The 19,022-nt window shown below is 41.7% G+C and overlaps 4 protein-coding genes, 2 non-coding genes and 1 pseudogene across 8 annotated transcripts; 2 read left to right on the plus strand and 5 right to left on the minus strand.

The window, feature by feature from the left end:
* Positions 1-2,747: 2,747 nt before the first annotated feature.
* On the plus strand, positions 2,748-4,779 carry LOC116197845 (probable isoprenylcysteine alpha-carbonyl methylesterase ICMEL2). 2 transcript variants are annotated; one of them, XM_031528098.1, is made up of 6 exons: positions 2,750-3,166; positions 3,258-3,325; positions 3,439-3,513; positions 3,923-4,024; positions 4,135-4,275; positions 4,449-4,779. In XM_031528098.1, the coding sequence occupies exons 1-6, from the start codon at positions 2,978-2,980 to the stop codon at positions 4,450-4,452; spliced, it is 579 nt and encodes a 192-aa protein (XP_031383958.1). In that variant the 5' UTR covers positions 2,750-2,977; the 3' UTR covers positions 4,453-4,779. The 2 variants fall into 2 exon arrangements, with proteins under 2 accessions (XP_031383959.1, XP_031383958.1); XM_031528099.1 differs by lacking the exon at positions 3,923-4,024 and having other exon boundaries at positions 2,748-3,166.
* LOC116197840 (uncharacterized membrane protein YjcL-like) lies at positions 4,524-10,239 on the plus strand. 2 transcript variants are annotated; one of them, XM_031528094.1, is made up of 7 exons: positions 4,524-4,662; positions 7,087-7,503; positions 7,965-8,191; positions 8,334-8,444; positions 8,604-8,759; positions 8,910-9,151; positions 9,726-10,239. In XM_031528094.1, the coding sequence occupies exons 2-7, from the start codon at positions 7,157-7,159 to the stop codon at positions 10,047-10,049; spliced, it is 1,407 nt and encodes a 468-aa protein (XP_031383954.1). In that variant the 5' UTR covers positions 4,524-4,662; positions 7,087-7,156; the 3' UTR covers positions 10,050-10,239. The 2 variants fall into 2 exon arrangements, with proteins under 2 accessions (XP_031383954.1, XP_031383955.1); XM_031528095.1 differs by having other exon boundaries at positions 9,832-9,965.
* Positions 10,225-12,152, minus strand: LOC116197843. Its single transcript, XM_031528097.1, has 5 exons — positions 11,984-12,152; positions 11,587-11,679; positions 10,991-11,485; positions 10,832-10,887; positions 10,225-10,736 (listed from the first exon to the last, which is right to left on the minus strand). Exons 2-5 carry the CDS (start codon positions 11,645-11,647, stop codon positions 10,527-10,529), a joined length of 822 nt encoding a protein of 273 aa, XP_031383957.1. The 5' UTR covers positions 11,648-11,679; positions 11,984-12,152; the 3' UTR covers positions 10,225-10,526.
* A 462-nt stretch (positions 12,153-12,614) lies between these two features.
* Positions 12,615-15,634, minus strand: LOC116197842 (annotated as a pseudogene).
* LOC116198339 lies at positions 13,423-13,492 on the minus strand. Its single transcript, XR_004155274.1, has one exon. It is a non-coding gene; the product is annotated as a small nucleolar RNA snoR60 (small nucleolar RNA).
* On the minus strand, positions 13,678-13,750 carry LOC116198338. The gene has a single exon (XR_004155273.1). It is a non-coding gene; the product is annotated as a small nucleolar RNA snoR60 (small nucleolar RNA).
* Positions 15,635-15,884: 250 nt separating the features above from the next.
* On the minus strand, positions 15,885-18,483 carry LOC116197841 (30S ribosomal protein S9, mitochondrial). The gene is made up of 4 exons (XM_031528096.1): positions 17,853-18,483; positions 17,142-17,582; positions 16,618-16,698; positions 15,885-16,252 (listed from the first exon to the last, which is right to left on the minus strand). Exons 1-4 carry the CDS (start codon positions 18,478-18,480, stop codon positions 16,161-16,163), a joined length of 1,242 nt encoding a protein of 413 aa, XP_031383956.1. The 5' UTR covers positions 18,481-18,483; the 3' UTR covers positions 15,885-16,160.
* Positions 18,484-19,022: the final 539 nt, after the last annotated feature.

The following is a 19,022-nucleotide window of genomic DNA, read 5'->3' on the forward strand; positions in this document are numbered from 1 at the left end:
CGAAAGTAATTTCACCGTCTAACTTTACTCACAAAGTTAAATCCTACTGTTTAGTCTCTAATTTTAGTTTTGATGACCTGATGTAAAATTAGTAAAGCATTTTGTTGACTTGTGCTTTATATATTCTGATCCTTGAAGTATTAATGAAATTGCAATTATATATATAAAAAAAAGATTGAGCATGACTGACCCAAAAATAAATTAATATATATATATATTACATGAGTACTGGTTGCAAAATAGGGAAAGTCAGACATATTATTATGTTACGTTTGGTAACGGAGTAGAGTTTGATTTAATTCGATTTAGTTTAATTTTACTGGATGAAGATAAAAGTAGTTAGAAAAATTATTATTAAAATTGAAGAAGAAGATAAAAAAAAATGATGATTGTGTTGTTGAATTGAATGAAAAGTAATGAATAATTGAGAGAATTTATTATTAAAAAATAATTATAATGATAGGTAAGAAAAAGTATATTCGAGAATTTATTATTAAATTTAAAAAAAAGATAAAATAGTAATAGTTGTATTATTTAATTGAGAAAAAAGTAAAGTAAAAATAAATTAAATAGAGGAAGTTAAATTTACCTCCATTTTGAAATGGAGCATAAAATTACAAGGTTTAACGTCCAAATACGTGCTTTTCAGCTCTGCTGACTCTACTCTCCTCAACTGCCCACTTCCAAGTAGACGGACTTGACTGACCGGGAGTATCTCTCTATCTCTCTCTCTCTCTCTCTCTCTCTCTAGCTTTAGCTTACTTCTCCGATCTTGACTCTGACTCGTCAATGTCGTCTAAGTTCTCCTCGCTCTCCATGGGGAGATCACCACTGCCCTGCAGTCCACGGCTCTGGAAGTCACGTCCATTTTCCCGCCACAACCTCGACCTCCCGATGGCACTGACAGTCATATTTGAAAATTGTGAATTTTCCTCATCAAGTATCAGTAGAAAGTTCAGGATTTTAGCATTTGTTAGCACATACTAATCACAGGAACAGGCAAGTTGTTTCAGTTCAACATGAAACGTCTACTTACTGCTTCAAATGCTATCGTGGATGGAAGCCGCATGGGGGATGGTAACTTAACTGATGGAGCTCCCTTATTGTTCCTGGAATTCTTGCTGGTATATTTGGCAACTCCTCATTACCTCCTTTTTCTCGAAATTAACTTTGGTAGCACTGTCATGGTACGTGCAAAAATCGTGAAATTTTCACTCCAAGTAAAAATAGCAAAAGAAGGGTATAAGCAACACGTAACCACGAATGAAGAAAAATTGCTTCGGTTCACAAAAATGGGAAAGACAATATACTCGTCCAACTGCTACCACAGGACAATAGACCCGCCCATGCTTGAATGAGTTGGCGGAATCCATCGGCACAAAATCCAGAATCCTGGTCCTTCCAGTGGGAATACCGATCCGGGGATGGAGTTTGGCAAGGGTTTGGTGAGTCAAGTCCGATTGACACTTCGCATCTTGGAGGAGATTGATTCGCCATTTGCATGTCAGCCATCTCTTCATACTGCGAGAAGTACCGTGTCAGACTCTCGAGCTTCAGCAGTCGAAAAGAAAACAAGTAACTTTCTCTCTAGGGAAGGTCACAGGAATTGCTAAAAGGAGATTTGAGAGATTTTGAAGGCCATTGAAGTCTCATCAATAATGCTTATCGAAAGGATGAACTTGGATGTGTTTTGACTTTTGACTGCTGACTAAATAGATGCGGTTCATGAGATGAGACTCTCTGCGATTTTTTTCAGCAGTTTAATCAGGACGAAGGCATGAATTGATTGCTATCTCTTTCCATCTACTTGGGAAATCGAAGGGAGCCCTAGCGGATGATGCTTCAGCAGTCTCGCTTTTGCTTATGACTGATCGAAAGTCTCAGACAGCCTGCCTGACCATTTAATTGCTTGGATGATCATGGTAAAACTGAACCTAATGTCCCTTCTTTACTTGTTGAATTTGTCTGTCAAGGGTACGTATTTACTTGTGGCATGTCATCCTATCCTATGACGGCAATGAATGGATGGATACAGGATTCTAATGGCTCTGTCGTGTGAGAACAGACTTTACATTGGCAATCTGGACTTGAGAATAACATGAGTAAGCAAAAAAAAAAAAAAAAAAAAATCTTTGAAACTTGATGCATTTTTGCTTGAAATATAAAATTTGTATTGCCATTTTTACGCATGATTGAGATATCGATATAACTTATTAGGGCTGCTCTAATCAAGATGTTTTCGCTGTTCGGGACGATCGTGTCGGAGGACTTCCTGTGGCACACGCATGGACCCAAACGTGGAGAGCGACGTGGATCTGCTTTCATCCAGTACAGCACCAAAGAGAAGAGGTAAGGTAAGTTGAAATGCTGTTAGATGCCTCCGACGCTGACCACCATCTAATTTCTTCGTGTAAAGTGAGCTGCGGGAAGCTCAGCTCACCAAGGAGAAGATGCACCGGAGACTAGCCTGTGGCCGTCCTTTAGGGCATGTTTGGTTCAGCGGATTTAATCAGACAGGGATTAGCTATTCCGTACGTAATAGCTAATCTGGTGTTTGGTTCGCATGATTACGGAATAGGTATTCCGACCGGGCTGACTTATCCGGTTTACATGAGGATTAGCTAAGCCCCTCAGGATGGTCCGGATTAGCAGAGCCGGATCCGGAAATGGACGCGAAAAGACCAAAATACCATCGTCTTCTTCGAGTAATTACAATCTCATGCCATCCCATAAAAGAGCTGCAGAGGTCGACATTTCCCCTTTCGTCTGAACATTCAAAACCCTAGCAGAGCAGAGGGCGTCACAGCAACACCACCCGCAGGCTCCCATCTCATATAAACCTTCTTTCCCAAGTTCTTGATTCGATCCTTTTCCTCTGTCACCAGAAGGAAGAACAGAGTCGGTTGCAGACTGGGCCCGTGCATGAGTACCGGTTCGTTGGGTCGGGTTTGAGGATGTTGTGTTCCATGGCAAGAAGATGAAATTGACGGAAACGGGAGGTGGATTTGGTTTCGGAGGTTACGGAGAGGGTAGTGGTGGTTCAGCTTTTGCTAATTCTTCTTCTGCTGCTGCCACAAATCTCTTCTTCCCTTTAGTTCCTCTGCTGCTGCTGCTGCTTCTGCTCTCACTGATACTTCATTCCTCAGTCCCTCTTCTTCCTCCCCAGGTAATAATAAATAAATAAATAAATAAAAAGAAAATGTCTCTTTCCTTTTCCTTTCTATGCCATTAATCAATAAAGCTGAAGTGTCATGTAGATTGTAGAGGAACAAAAAGAGATAGAGAGAAGAGTAAACTTTATAACTGGTGGAGCCTGGATTATTGGGTGAGTGGCTTGCTAAATGAGCGTCACACAGATATAAAGGAATTGTATTACGTACTTGCAGTCAAATTTCATTATTCAAATATATTCTCTAAAAACTAATTCTGTTCATGTAGTTATAAAGCATGGGGCTCCCTTTTAGGTCAACAGTTAACTGAGAAAGGCATCATAGTGGCATGCATTGACTATAGGTATGTTCTACTTCATTCTGCAAATGCACACACTCTTACTCTCAGTTAATTCTAATGTCGACCAAATAAACAAGATGATCTGCTGGTGATAAATCCTTGGAAACTTCATTTTGTTTGTATCATGATCCAGGACGCAGTTATTGCTGTGATTAGATTCTCATGCTTGGGAGTTTGCATGATACTTTGGGGGGGGGGGGGGGGGGGGGGTTCAGAAGAACCTATCGTTATATCATGTGACACATCTCCTGTCATTATCTTAGATTCTTAATTGACTATGAATATCTTGTGCATGGATGTTGATGAGGTAAAACTGAATTTGCACAGGCTCTCTATGGACTAATATTTTTTATTATTATTATCTCCTGAAAGGAGCTAAAGCCTGAATTTCATTTTTGGCACCTGCTGGTAGAAATTTTCCTCAAGGCACCATTAGTGATATGGTCACAGATGCTTTACAAGGTATCTCATTTGTATGCAACCATATCACCGAATATGGTGGTGACCCAAACAGGTAAAAAAAAATTATTTGTGTATTTTTTCCTTGAAAATAATTATACAACTAGTTGTTTGCATTCATTTCCTAGTATAGAGATTAGTTAAATAAATGCTTTCGGTGTGTAGAATATACGTAATGGGACAGTCAGCTGGTGCACACGTTGCTGCTTGTGCACTGATGGAGCAAGCAATTAAAGAGTCTGCTGAAGGAGAGAGCACTTCCTGGAGTCTCTCACAGATAAAAGCTTATTTTGGATTATCAGGAGGGTTAGTGCTACTTATATCATTTCCAGTGACTTGTCTTTTCTTTTTCACGGGTTGTGAACATATTTTTCTTCATGTGAAATGACAAATTGTGAGCGTCATATAGTTGGCCACAATTGCTTGTTCTCAAGGTTAAGAAGTGAAATCCGGTTGGTTGATCTTCTACGTCTATGTAGATGACGAGCTCGTCGGGAGTGGCGAGTATCGGCCCAAGAAGGAGATTGCGATCAAGTTTCCCTGAAGCAACAGCACCAATGCAACAATGGAGGCTGCCATTTGCATCCCTCTCAGAAGCCCAACAGAACAGAAACAGAGGATGGAGAGGAAAGCGTTGATGAAAATCTGAGATGAGCTGCCACTATAAATAAGGAATCACATCCCCATGTGAATGTATGATCCCTCTCCCTCTCTGTCTCTCTTGCAAGTAGAGAAAATTGATGAAATACATTAATTGAGCTTAATTATATTATTTCTAGTTGGATTATACAATTCCACATTTGCATTTCATACCATATGCCTTCACAAGTCCACATGCACTTCCCCAATTTAAAAGCCGAGAACATTTCACCCTCAACTAGGTGTGTGTGTGTGTGTGTAATATTGTATAATTATTTTATCGGTCCACTTGGGTAATAAATATAGTTCACGCTCGTTGCTTCTGAACTTGTCATCCTGAATAAATGGGCTCACAATGTGTCATCACATTCCTGCACATGATTTTACGAGCGTGAGAGCAAAACTGCAAAGATATATTAGCTGATTGTAGAAGTAACCTTACATTAGATCGATAAACAATTGCCCACTTGAAGAAATCAGAAACCCGAGATTCGCTCCTGCCGAAACACTATAATCATCGCACTGTCCGGTTTGGTGGTACAATGTACATGTACCCGAACGAATCTTAATCACAACTTACCTCGACCTAATCCATATATACCAAAACACATGATGAAGATCCAGAGAAGATCTGGATATGCAGAAGACTTACTTTATCTGAAAATTCGATGTTTCGGAGGTTAAAGCTCGGCTATAAAAAGAAATCCAATGTTTCAGATATCCTTCAAACCTAATGTAAATAAATCAAAAACATAACATGGGGGGGAGGGAATTCCCATAATCCGAAAGGAGATAATTATGCTTATTACATTATTAAAATAATTAATTTTATTAATAAACACAATTTTTAGTAATTTAATTTAATTTTTTAATTTTTAGAATTATCTTTCTTTACATTTTTTAAAAATTTTATTTTTTATTAATTATAAAAATTGTCATTAAAGTTATCTATTTATCTTATAAAACCCATTATATTTATATGAAGGGCATTTATGTCTTTTTATCCTATTCATGTTCTTTCTATTCCTTATTCAACCCAACCAAACATCAGAATTATAATTCTATTCCCTGTCTATTCCCTCCAACCATACACAAAAATTTCATTCTATTCCCTGTCTATTCTAATCCCAGTCTATTCTATTCCCTATCTATTCTAATCCTGTGAACCAAACGTGCCCTTAGTGGTTCGTCTTGCTTGCGAGAAGCACTTCGCGTGGACTCTGGAGAGATCCCCAGAGGCAGTGGGGAATGATGACAAGGGGGGTTTACTTCGTGCGCATTGAAAGATTCTAATTGTAACGGTTCTATTCTCTTTTCACGGGCAAATTCGCTCCTTACGTATATTTTTTAAGAAATATATACGTGACGAAATAGGGTCTATTTAGAATTAGAACATTTTCTTTCGACGAGATGAAGGATCTGATTCCGTGAATGTGCACGTGTTTGAGTGTATCTTTCTTTACGGAAAAGTACAAAAATTTTAATTGTGATTTGAAATCGGGATAAATTGCACCATATATTTTGTTATGGATAATTAGCCTCCCCGTTAGTCATAGGGGTTATGAAGTTAGCTTTATTTTCATTTTTAGTTTTCTATCTTTAGTCTTTTAATTATTTTAGTTTTAAATCTTTTCTTTTTTATCATTTCTATTCTCAATTTTTTCATTTTAGTCATAGAAAGAAAATGAAAAGGGAATGAGGAGTTGGGACCACCAATCGACCACCTCGACCCCTCCACCGAGGTCGCCGGCGTCCTCCATGGATACCGACGACCTTGTTGGAGGGGTCAGGGTTGCCGATTGGCGACCTCAACCCCTAAATCGATTGGGGACTCCGAGTTGAAGTCCCCGATCGATTCTCGGGCTGTGGCCACCAACCGACGATCCCGACCCCTCCATCAAGGTCACCGGCGACCTCTATGGATGCTAGCAACCTCTATGGAGGGGCTGAGTTGGTCGATTGGCGGCCCCAACCCACAAATCTATTAGGAACTCCGGGTTGAAGCCTCCGGTCGATTCAAGGGCTGGGGTCGCCAATTGGCGATCCCGACCCCTCCTCCGAGGTCGCTCGTACCCATGGAGGATGTTGGTGACCTCTGCGGCGACTTCTACCCCTCCTTTTCTTTTAATTTTCTTTTTAGGACTAAAATAAAAAAAATGAAAAGTTAAGGATATATATGACAAAAAAAAGATTTAGAACCAAAATGATTAAACGATTAAAGATTATTCACTAAAAATAAAAATAAAAACTAACATTGTGATCCACAAATGGCTAACGAAGTCCATGACATTGGGGCTAATTATCCTTAATAAGAATACATTGTGCAATTTGTCTTGACTTTAAACCACAAATGATATTTTTTTATATATATATTTTGCCCTTTTTTATTATTTATTTATTTTAAATTTTTACTATATACAAATATGGAAAACTGACAAGTGAAAAAGTAATTCATGACTATTCGTCTCTTCTCTACAGCTCTCCTCTTCTGTCCACTCCCAAGTGGACTGAATTTGGGATTCTCTCCGATCTTGACTCTAACTCGTCAATGGCGTCCAAGTTCTCCTTCTCGCTCTCCACGGGAAGATCGCCGCCGCCCCGCAGTCCCCAGCTCAGGCATTCACATCCATTTTCCCGCCAGAACCTCAACCTCCCTACGGCACTGGCAGTCAGTCCGCTCCCGCCAGGCTCCCGACTCACCGCATCTCACCATTGCAACCGAAGCAACCAGAGCCAAAAGTTGCGATCTCCTCATCCTCAGACTCCTCAAAGCTCCGTATCGACTCGATCAGTCGCCGTCAAGTCTTACCTGAATGCCAACCCCCCTCTAGTCTCCGCGCATGATCAATGGGGCATTTGGACCGCTCTCTTCGCCACCGGCGCTTTCGGAATCTGGTATCTCTGTCTTGCCGTCTCCACTCACTGTTTCATGCTATAATGATGAGTTGCTACACCGACAGTTCAGGAGAAGAAATGAAAGGAAAAGGAAAAGGAAAAGGGATGGGTTTTAGCAGATGAAGAAACTGTCGGGATTAGCATTTGGGGATAGCTAGCTAATCGACGTTAGGTTGATTGACATACGTAAGAGTTGTGACTAGAGAGGTTAGCAAGCCTGAGGGCGGATTTTGCAGAACAATTGAGATGGGGCGGGCAGTGGCACCTTGAATACAGACTTATTCACAAGAAATTGAGCCGGCTGTCCTATCCTGCATTCTTTGTATTCCGAAGCTCACCTCGTTCATTCTCTTAATACAGACTGATTCACAAGAAATTCTATGGGAAAAAACTTGGATATCCCCTCCCCCCCCCGGGGGTAATATGTATTTGTCTATTTCTTTTGATGATTGTAATTTTAGGTCGGAGAAGACGAAGATCGGAAGCACGTTGAGCGGCGCTCTAGTGAGCATTTTAGTTGGATTAGCGGCCAGCAATTTGGGAATCATTCCAAGTAATGCTCAGGCTTACTCAGTCGTGTTGAACTTCCTTCTTCCTCTCGCGGTGCCCTTACTGTTGTTCAGAGCAGACTTGCGTCGTATTATAAAGTCTACTGGGGTGCTTCTTTTGGCCTTTTTGCTTGGATCAGGTATCTTTCTGGTATAGTGTTTGAGTGTTTGGCTTCTCCAAGTATGCTCGCTATAAATAAAATGCTAATTGTTTATTTTCTATTTGCATTTCAAAATGTCGACTGAAACGATGAATCTTAATTCGATCTCTTTAAATGGTAGTCGCAACCACTATTGGGACTGTGGTAGCATATCTTTTGGTGCCAATGAGATCTCTGGGGCAAGATAGCTGGAAGATTGCTGCTGCACTTATGGGGAGGCATATTGGTGGAGGTAACTAATTACAAATCGTCAGTTGCTCTGAGCAGCTTCCTCACAACGAACAAATTCTTTTCATCGGCATACAGCAAATTAACCAAGAGTCAACAATTGCCTTGTTTGTCAAAGCTTGGAATGATCAATGAACTCACAGCTGCCTTTTGTTGCTTCCAGCTGTCAACTATGTTGCAATTGCCGATGCTCTGCGTATGTCACCTTCCGTTTTAGCCGCTGGACTAGCAGCAGATAATGTAATCTGTGCTGTATATTTCACAACATTGTTTGCACTGGGTTCTAAAATACCTCCTGAGTCTTCCACATCGACCAGTGGTGCGTGTGCAAAGACCCCTTGTGTCTTTTTATTCTGCTGATAATCTTGCTAGCCTGTTTATTTGTTGTTACTAAGCCCCCTGATTTGGATCAAAGTAAATGATTTATCCCTTCTAGAAGTGTGTTGAATCAAGAGTGCTTGAACTGTAGATGGAACTCTCGACTCAGAACCTGGAAACAGCAGCAAGCTTCCTGTGCTTCAGAGTGCTACAGCCATTGCTGTATCCCTTGCTATATGCAAGGCTGGCGCTTTCCTCGCAAAATATTTTGGAATTGAAGGTGGGACTCTGCCTGCTATAACTGCACTCGTGGTGATCTTAGCAACTCTTTTCCCAGAACAGTTTAATCACCTTGCACCCTCCGGGGACGCTATGGCCCTCATACTTATGCAGGTCAGCATTTATTTACATATAAGTTTTCACTTCCTCCTGATAAGTTATACAGTGGACCTCTGATCCAAATTCTATTCTAGGTTGACCATTTTGATTTGGTAAAGTAGGTAAAGGTTCTTCACCTGTAATTTTCTTTACTTTGAAATGTAATTTCCATAGTTATTAGAACTTGAATAGCCAGTTAAGAACTCATGGGTTCATGAGTTTAACTGGAATCAATGGATTTATGGATCTAACCAGGCAAAAGAGGCAGCTTTAGATCAATGCTGGGCAGTTGACTATCAAATCATCACAAACCATTAGTTTCTCAGGGATTTCAGACCATCTCACGAGGTTCTTTTGCATTCGAAGTCTCTTCTTGATGCTAGGCTCAACTAGGGTTGTGTTCGGACTACTGATGAAAAAGGTCCAGTTGGCTGGGTCAATCAATGCGGCTTCTTAAGTTGGTTGTAATCCAATATTTTCCGCTCTCTTTCCTTGTCTTCCGAGAAGACAAAAATGGGATCTACTAGTTTCCTCTAGGACCTCTTATCTGTTAACCCAACATAATTTGTGCCTCTCGTATCTGGAGCAGGTATTTTTCGCTGTAATTGGTGCGAGTGGCAATGTGTGGAGTGTCATAAATACAGCTCCAAGCATATTTGCCTTTGCTTTCATCCAAATCGCTGTCCACCTTGCAGTGATCATCGGCTTGGGAAAGTTGTTTCGGTTTGACATGAAGCTTCTTCTTATCGCTTCGAATGCTAATGTTGGGGGCCCGACAACAGCTTGTGGGATGGCAACTGCAAAGGGATGGAGCTCCCTTATTGTTCCCGGAATCCTTGCTGGGATATTTGGAATTGCCATAGCCACGTTTCTTGGATATGGCTTTGGCGACAAGGTCCTGAGGTACATGTAAACTTGTGGATTTTCCACATCGAGTACCAGTAGCAAGTTCAGAATTCTAGCATTTGTTAGCACATACATATCATAGGAACGGGCAAGTTGTTTCAGTTCGACATGAAGCATGTACTTTGCTTCAAATGCTAATCGTGAAGCTCCTTTATTGTTCCTGAAATTCTTGCAGGTATATATTTGGAATTGCCATACCTCTTTTTCTTGGAATTGACTTTGGTAGCACTGAAATAGTACATGCAATATCGTGAAAGTTTCACCCTGAGAACCAATAGCAAAACAAGGGTTTAAAGCAACACGTAAACACAAACGAAGCAAAGTCGCTTCGGTTCACACCAATGTAAAAGACAATAGACTCATCTAACTGCTACTACAAGAGTCTGATAATAGACCCTTAGTGCTGCTTTTCTAGCCTAAAACATGAACTCATCGACTGCTGCAGCTTCATCTACTAAGGAACAAGCATTGATGAAAGGGGAAATCAATGCTTGAATGAGTTGGTGGAATCCATCAGCACAAAATCCACAGAGTCCTGGTCCTTCCAGTGGGAATACCGATCTGGGGATGGAGTTTGGCAAGGGTTTGGTGAGTCAAGTCCACTCGACACTTCACATCTTGGAGGAGATGGGTTCAACATTTGCATGTCAGCCATCTCTTCATACTGCGAGTAGTATCTTGTCGGACTCTCAAGCTTCAGCAGTGAAAAAAGAAAACAATTAACTTTCATTAGAGGAAGCTAACAGGAGGTGCTTAAAGGAGATTTGAGAGATTTTGAAGTCCACTGACCATCAGTTTACTGGACACAGGAGACAACCAGGGAGATGCAAATTGTTTCGAAGGACCTAAATAGCACGAGGCATAGGCACGTCAATTACATGTTACAACTAAAACGATAATGGAATCGAGAGATGGAAATGGACTAAGAACGTTGTAAAGTTTACGTACCCTTGTCAAGTCCGAGTGTTTTCAGGAAACAATCTTTGTCTATAGCAGAAGCCTGCATCTTAATGCACTCCTGGTGATTGTGCAGAAACTGTTCATCAGCGATAGCATCAGCAAGAATTGAATCCTCTGCAAGGACACTAAGCTTCGTGCCCGTGTTCTTCTTCGGTGCCTCGGGGGCATGGGGCTTCTCTGAGTTGGGAAAATTCCTCGAGTTGGAAATGTCAGTGAGCGCCTTCCTGCCAGTCGACTGCGCTTTATCTGCAGTTTTGGAAGTGCTTTTCTTTCTGGTCACATTGCTCTTGATCTTAGAAGGGCCAATTACAGTTTCCTCCTCAATGACAGTGAACCCTTTCGAGTTCTGCTTCTTAGATGCCTGGTTCAGAAAAGGCTGTTTCCCCGCATTTGATAAGTCTCCGAGAGGTTTCCTTCCACCGACTGCTACTTTATTCTGCTGCCCTTTCGAACCATTAATGTTTCCACCAACTGAACCAGAACCTGGTGCAGTTTATAGTGCGTGAGCGTGCTTAGTTTCAGGGCAATACAATAAACCAAGAAATGAACATCGACTTCAATTAAACCGTAGGAAGAGATTTTACCAGTAAAGCTCAGATTTAAGTTTTGGTCTCGAATCAAGCGAATACCACCTCGCGATGCCATCAGTGCTTCAGTTCACACGACTTATAAGATTTCTGCAAATGATCATATCATATCATATAAAGAAAGAAGCCCTACAACTGTAATTCTCCATGGAATCATTTTCCCAGGCAACTGCTTTTCACCCAATTAAGGTTGAAACGCGAAATGCCAACTACAAATTTGAAGGGGTATACGGCAAAAACTCAAAGTACTCTTCATCCATGAATGAAGGCATCATAACGAAAGTACGGATGCATTACTTTCTCAGTAACCAAACAGATGAACAGGATACATTTTCCGGTTGATCGAAGAAACGAAACACCGAATAATCTAAACCAAAACATCAGAAAGACTCACCAAGAACAAAGAATTCAAACTCTCGGGTTGATTTCTCAGTCACTTCTCCGCTTTGCTTGCTTCCTTGGAAACCCTAGACAGGGCAGTGGCTCTTTTTCCGATTCTCTTCTTGCTCTTCTCCGTGCAACCGTTTCTATTCTCGTTGATTTTCGGATTTGGATTTTTGCGTGTTTCGAAATATATAAAAGGGAAGCGCAGCGAGCAATCGATCAGAGGAGTCGTCCCAACGGTAACATGGAATTATCTGACATAAATGCCCCTATCTTGAGGATATAATCACGAGAGAACCCTTGGACCGGCCTCGTAATCCTCGAGGTGACGTCGTAACAGGCCCAGGCCCAAGAGCGACGGTTATCCATGAAAATGGCCCTAGTTTTTTGGTTGAGTCGTACGGGGTATTATATAGTAAGTTCCTTCTATTGACATTTATACTTGAGGTAGTCTAAGCCATTCCAATGCATCCATTTCCAGGAGGTTATTATCGCAGACTGATTGCGATCATTGGAGTGCGAGTAGAGAACCAGAGCTATAGAGTTCGGGTTGGCAAGAATTGAGAAATTTATCGAATGTTAAAGAGAATCCTCGCATAGATTGATTGGAGTTTATGACCCCTACCTGCAACCCCACCCGCAACCAAACATGGCATATGAAGAAATCATCGGTTGAATACAAGAATTGCTGTCATAGTGATACAACGCCAAATTATCCTCGTGAAAAAGTTCCAGACTCATATTTGTTCGACAAAGAGAACAAAACTCCGGCGCCCAAACACTATTCTAAGCTGCAGGTTTCTGCTTCTTAGAGGGCATCCGGTAGCCTCCAACAACGCAGGCATGATCCCGCTCAAAAGGCTCGAGAGTGACTTGCTTGGAGGGCCTAAACTGCTCCGCCTGCAGCTTCTTCACTTCCTGTGCAAACACTGACTATGCTGGGACAGTGGAATCTATGCAGTTTGCCTGCAATTTCAAACGCCATGGAAAAGGCCATATATTCAATGTGCAGAAAACAAGAGGTATCTAAAACCTTCGATTTGTGTGAAGCTCAATTCATGAATGAATGGACAGGGAAGAGAAACCTTAATCGATATGACAAAGTGCCCTCCAGCCTTGAGAAAATATGACGCATTCAGAGCCAGAATTCTTGCCTGCAGATCAATCAATCAAATCCAGCATTTAATTCAATTGCAAGCTAAGCACAAGGATAAAACTACTTCCCGATGTTGCTCATGTAGTTATATTGCGAGCAGAAGTACAACTAAACAAAAGGATGCTCATCCAGTAACATGCTCGAGAATATTCAATTAGCATTTTAGATGTCAATTATATACAGGCTTATCAGGATACCGGTGACAGACAGTGCTTTTACGCGTGAAGTGACGAACCGTTTCCACATTTATGCCCATGAACTTGCCCATAAATTCTCGGATGAAAAACTAGACCTGCATCAGATACTCAGATTGCATCACCCATAATGTCTTGAAGGGGAATCTGAGTAATTCGTCACATGCTTAGTGATAGAACATAATGTCCTTTTTAAGGCTGAAAGCACATTCACCAAAACTGAAAGCATAATGTGACCCTTTATAAAGGAAAGGGCTAGAAATTTTGCATAGTCCAGGAAATGTTTCAAGCTTTTCAAGAACTTAGTCTGGATGATCAATGAACCTAAAAACACAGATGTGAAACCATCTGATATGCATCAGAAAACTCGAGCTTGCATCACCCATACTGTCCTGAAGGGGAATCCGAGTTATCTCATCATATGCATAATGATGTAGGCTAACTTATCCAAAAAAAAAAAAGAAGAGGATGTAGGCTAAATTTCACTTTCGAAATAGAAGATATCAACTCCGACATGAAAAATAACAAGCTTTAAATAGAACAAAAAGACAAAATCACCTCAGAAGTAAATATGCTTTAATGTAATAGCATTTATGTGAAAATAAAAGGAACATCCTAAAACCAATCCAAATGAAAATGAGGAAAAGGATTTCCTATAATTTGTTATTTTAGAACTCTAGGTGACAGTGAATTTCATGGCATAAAAAGAATAGAATAAATCAAACAGTACTTTAAAGTAAAGGGTGTTGAAAGGCAAAACCCAACTGAAAATGTGACCGTAATGCATATGAACTGACGAAAGATCAGGTTTGTTAAAAGACCAAAGCAGTTATAGAGTTAAAATTTAATAGTTATGGTCTACATACGGAACTACTTAGCATCATCCAGAAGCCAAAAAGTGGAAAAGAGGGGTTAAAAAAAAATCAAAGGAAAAGTGTCGGCTGTGACAAGGGCCTACTCAAATATACTTGATGGACCTTAAAGGACTGGCAATAAGCCAGCTTTTTCAATCTTATCAGTGAAAACGGGTAATACCTGGTCAGGCTGAGCAACGTCAGAAAATATCACATCTACCATGCCGACAAGCATCCTATATTTTGCCTGGATGCCTAGCATCTTCAATAATGGGTATAACATTAGTTCTCTTCTTCGCCACTTCTATGAGAGAACTCAACCGCATAAACAACTCCAGTCTACAACAAGACAATATTTCATCAGTCAATTCTTGTCCTGCGAAGAGGAAGAAAAGAAAAACCATTCCTTTGAAAAAAACCACTTACAGGTCCAACAATGTCAGATACATGAGACACAGTGGTTCCTGAAGCAGCTCCCAGATACAGAACCCGAGCACCAGGTTTCTTCATTCGGAAATATCATAAGAAATGTCAGTGATAACCGACGTAAGTTTGAACACCATAGAACAATCCGGTCCACAGAGGAGGGGACGGGACTTACTATCCATATTTCATCAACACCACCAAGAACGGCAGCAGCTAACTTCGACCAGAAAGGGTTCCAAACTCTGTATTCAACTTTGCTTCCATCTTCATTCTGTTAAATTGAAAAAAATAGCAAAGACAAAAGGCCGTTTGATTGCAATCCAAAGTTTTGAAACATATCAGAAATGGTACATTCATTATGATATTCAAAAAAAAGAAAAAAAAAAGTGACTAACCTGCACAGAGATTCTCTTCTCATTGTAGACAGCTTCGCCAGGGACCATGTTCTTGGTAACAACGGCATCTTCTTTACCCTTAGCTATGAACACCCCTTCGTGCCTATGAGGCTCAACTACCACCTTGCTTCCACCTTTTCAATCGGCCTCTCCCACCACCGCGACCTCCACGTCGGCCGCCACGCCCTTTCATTGCACTGCCTCTATCACCGCCCCTTCCACCTCCACCACCCCTTCCTCTACCTCTGCCTCCATCACCCCTTCCACCCCTAAATCCACCACCACCACGTCCTGCGCAGTTACAAGACATTAGAACATCAAGCCATGAGACAAAGTAAGGCCACCCGAATATATCGTAACAGAGGTCAGGAGGGCTCTGAAGATCCAAAACTTACCTCTTTGAGGAGGCCTCATTCTTTGCGATGGCCGAACTAATCAGAGAAGTGCAAGCGCGGCGCAAGGTGAATTGCTGGAGCAGTCAAAGGATGAAGTGTCGACGGCCGGGGAAGAGAGAGCGGGGGTTCTTTGTACTGACATCGCAGGGGGTTTAGGATTTAGGCAGAGGGGGTGGGGGGAGAGAGAGAGAGAGGGGAGGCTGATTGTGTCCGATGAGGTGGATCCGACCCGATTAGTAGGATGGGCCTCAGCCCGTTTTACCGTTAATCGGAGAGCCAAATTTTAAGGTGGTTTGTTCCCCCTTGCTCGAATTCTGTCGAACAGTTGAAGCTTGAAGCTCGTCTAATCAGACCATATCTTATCTTAATCGGCTTGCAAACATTAACCGAGTTGATAGAAAAATATACGTAATGCCTTCGGAAGTGTTAATCGGAGTAGAAGAAACTCCATCAGCCTCTTCTACGTGAAATAGTTGAATAGAATAGACATATTTCATGAACTCTCCGACTAATCCACGTTCATTAGCAGATGTCCAAGAGAAGGATCTTTGATCTATTATCAGTAAAAAAAATATAAATAGAAATAGTCCTCCATGCTTTCCAGGCTTCAACATTTAAGCCCTGAAAACTGTAAAAACTACATCCTTACCTTAGTTACAACGAATTCCTAAGATACAACTCTGATGAAACTTAACGACATGTTATTGAGGATGATATATCCAAAACTCAAGAAGGAAGAAAAGAGCAAAAATTCCGAACGAGATGGATCAACGCTTGACCCACTGGAAGCTCTTCCTTGCTTTCGCTTTCCCAGGTTTCTTCCTTTCCACCACCCGCGAATCCCTTGTCAAAAAGCCGGCTGCCAGCAAAAAGATAGATCAAAACTGAATCAGCACATGACAGCAATCAATCAATATTTCCCTTTGAGTTGTAGACAGCATTTCAGCAATGCAGTCTCTATGAGGAAAGCCAGAATGCATTTTATTATTTGTTTCGTTCAGCAGAGTAACTGATATAGCACTGTTCCGAGAATATAAATACACATCGAGAGAAATAACTTTCCAATTTGTCTCAGTTCAGCCCCTATCCTATCATCGATGGGTTGTAATAACATGCCGAATTTACTTTCCTCAATTTGTTACACATTTCATTCCAAGTAAGTGAGTCAAGCACAATACATAAAGGGTGATAATGCATCAAGAAGCTTCAGAAGGTTATATTTACCAGCTCTAAGTGCAGGTCGCAAATCTGGTTCCCAGCACTGCAGAGCTCTGCTGATCCCAAGACGAATGGCTCCAACTTGACCTATAAGCATGAAGAAGTTCATTTTTATTCTCATTAGTAGGTATAAGGAAGTGGTATCTATGCGTGAATTAAGACATTAGAAGGCACAGTCGTACTTCTCGGCCTCACTCTAGCTTGGGACAAAAACAGCTCTCACACTCACATTTACTCAGCAATCTAGGAGAATCTTTCATAACTTCTTTTACCAGCATGTCATACATTAGAGAGAAATCTTAAGCAAGAGATTTCCTGACAATCAACATGATTTCTCCAGATTTTGCATAACTAATTCCAATGAAGCATACATTTGTATTGTATATCCAGAGGGCACGCAGGGGAACACTTAATTCAAAGGAGAAGCTCACCCCTTAGACTGTTGTTCTACGTATATTGCGTGTGCATGTGTGTATGAATATAAGGATGGTGACACCCCGAGTCTGAAGGGGAATGATACAAGAGTTTACCTGTAGTACCACCTCCTTTTACAGTACAATTGATATCCCAAAGACCCAAAGTTTTTGTCTCAGCAAAAGGCCGGAGAAGGGCTGCTCGATGGTCGAGCATTGGGAAGTATACATCGAACTCTTTATCATTCACCATGAATTTCCCATCACCGGGCTGGATCCAAACACGAGCTATGCTGCACTTCCTCCTTCCCGTCCCATAAGCCCTTCCCTTCTCATCAACTTGCCTCACCCTCGACTTGGCAATTTCCTCCTGTTTCTGGCGCTCAATCTCGGATCTCGTGGACTTCCTCGTGTTCTTCTCGTACCGCATGTCTTCGATTACACTCAGAGGTGGCAGTCCTTCAATGCCTTCAAAGTCCTTGAGAGCTATCAAACTGTCCAACATAGCATCCGTGATTCCAGAGATAGCGATGAGGTCTCCAAATGCGCGATTTGGACCTGCAACATATGTCAAATGAATAAAATCCCTGCAAATTTTGCATTGCGGATCCACTACGAATCAAGGTTCATGAATAGTGACATAGCAAACCCAAGACAAGAAGACATAACATGCTCAACTGAGTTCACAGGCAATGCTAACAGCTGAAACCTTCAGCTTCAGAGTGGTCAATGGCTATACATTAGGAACATGGCCAATCTATATTCAGCACTTTCGAATCAATTCATGCGACTGTTACTGCTGATGTTCAAATTTGGCATTTTCCTTACCTTTGACAACCTCAGTGAGCTCTTTCTCTTCCTTCTCGAGAGACTTCCGCTGCTCCTGTGTCATTTCCCTCTTCAGCCCTTCGACGCCGCCACTCTCACCCTTTATCTCAGCCACGGCCCCTGCACCCTCCCCGAGATCGAACAGATCGTCCTTCCCCTCCTCCTCACCCAGCTTCCAAGGCTCGAACCCATCGGCCGTCAGCCAGTCATCTTCCGCCGCGCCGCCCTTCCCCTCTGCTCCCTCACCAAATACCCCAAAGTTCCCGCTGGACTCATCGTTGAAGATACCGTCGAAATTCCCCTCACTTTCCTTAGAAAGCTTCCACGGGTCGGAGATCTTGGGGTCTCTCCCACCGCTGTCGTGATTCGATGAGAAGTGCCTCAGGAAGGAGGCGAAAATGGGGTCCTGCCGAGGGTGGTGGCGATGAGGGGGAGGGTAAGACTGGGATTTGGAGGTTATCACCGATAGTAGACGAAGATGGGAGGATTTGGGAAGCAAGCGAGAGAGCATTTTGGGTGGGGATGGAGGAGGTGTACAGTGACCAGTAAGTGTCAACAATGGAGTTGCAGAGGTTCCCTGGGATGGGTTAGGGTTTTGCAGCTGAAGGAGAAGGAGATGACCCGACATACCAGTTACCAGAAACCGGGTCGGACTTTTATCCAGCGATGTTTACAATTTAGCCCCTACTTTTTGTGGATTATTTCGAAATGCTCCCTACAGTTTGGATTGTCCGAAATAGAAATAGTAGGCCCCACACTCAAACTTTTTTTTTCCCGGTAGGGCCCCACACTTAAACATTAACCCTTGAAAAAATTATGAGATGAGGGGTTCTGCAACTGATCTTGTCCACAGGTTAGTGGGCTCAATAAATTTGGGCTTACTGCTTTTGTAATATACAATTTATCATGGACGCATGCAAACTATGAGGTAGTTGAGGGGGCTACTCGAGGGCGTTGAACTCGAATACGACCCTATGTCACGATCTCTGGCCTCGGGTCATCCATTCATATATCATGCAAGTAGCGGTTCAAAATTATACAATTTTTTGAAGAAACTAATAAGTTATGATACAAAGGCACTCGTACACACATAAAACTAATAGATTTTGAGTTCTCCTCCGTTGTCATTTGTCACTGAAATTTTTCATTTCCTTCTAATTTTTTTAGTAT

Source organism: Punica granatum, chromosome 2 (assembly GCF_007655135.1).
Source record: "Punica granatum isolate Tunisia-2019 chromosome 2, ASM765513v2, whole genome shotgun sequence".
Classification (NCBI taxonomy): domain Eukaryota; kingdom Viridiplantae; phylum Streptophyta; class Magnoliopsida; order Myrtales; family Lythraceae; genus Punica; species Punica granatum.

Excerpts from the sequence above, each read along its gene's own strand:
- LOC116197841 (XM_031528096.1), bottom strand. The coding sequence starts at position 18,480 with ATGTCGGGTCATCTCCTTCTCCTTCAGCTGCAAAACCCTAACCCATCC. Across the intron at positions 16,699-17,141 it reads AAAAGGAGGTGGTACTACAG|GTCAAGTTGGAGCCATTCGT; the intron begins GTAAACTCTTGT and ends TCATGCTTATAG. Across the intron at positions 16,253-16,617 it reads GCGACCTGCACTTAGAGCTG|CCGGCTTTTTGACAAGGGAT; the intron begins GTAAATATAACC and ends TTTTGCTGGCAG.
- LOC116197843 (XM_031528097.1), bottom strand. The coding sequence starts at position 11,647 with ATGGCATCGCGAGGTGGTATTCGCTTGATTCGAGACCAAAACTTAAAT. Across the intron at positions 10,888-10,990 it reads AACACTCGGACTTGACAAGG|GTCCTTCGAAACAATTTGCA; the intron begins GTACGTAAACTT and ends CGTGCTATTTAG. Across the intron at positions 10,737-10,831 it reads CTGTGTCCAGTAAACTGATG|CTTGAGAGTCCGACAAGATA; the intron begins GTCAGTGGACTT and ends TCACTGCTGAAG.
- LOC116197840 (XM_031528094.1), top strand. The coding sequence starts at position 7,157 with ATGGCGTCCAAGTTCTCCTTCTCGCTCTCCACGGGAAGATCGCCGCCG. Across the intron at positions 8,760-8,909 it reads GTCTTCCACATCGACCAGTG|ATGGAACTCTCGACTCAGAA; the intron begins GTGCGTGTGCAA and ends CTTGAACTGTAG. Across the intron at positions 9,152-9,725 it reads TGGCCCTCATACTTATGCAG|GTATTTTTCGCTGTAATTGG; the intron begins GTCAGCATTTAT and ends TATCTGGAGCAG.
- LOC116197845 (XM_031528098.1), top strand. The coding sequence starts at position 2,978 with ATGAAATTGACGGAAACGGGAGGTGGATTTGGTTTCGGAGGTTACGGA. Across the intron at positions 3,326-3,438 it reads GGTGGAGCCTGGATTATTGG|TTATAAAGCATGGGGCTCCC; the intron begins GTGAGTGGCTTG and ends CTGTTCATGTAG. Across the intron at positions 4,025-4,134 it reads TATGGTGGTGACCCAAACAG|AATATACGTAATGGGACAGT; the intron begins GTAAAAAAAAAT and ends TTCGGTGTGTAG.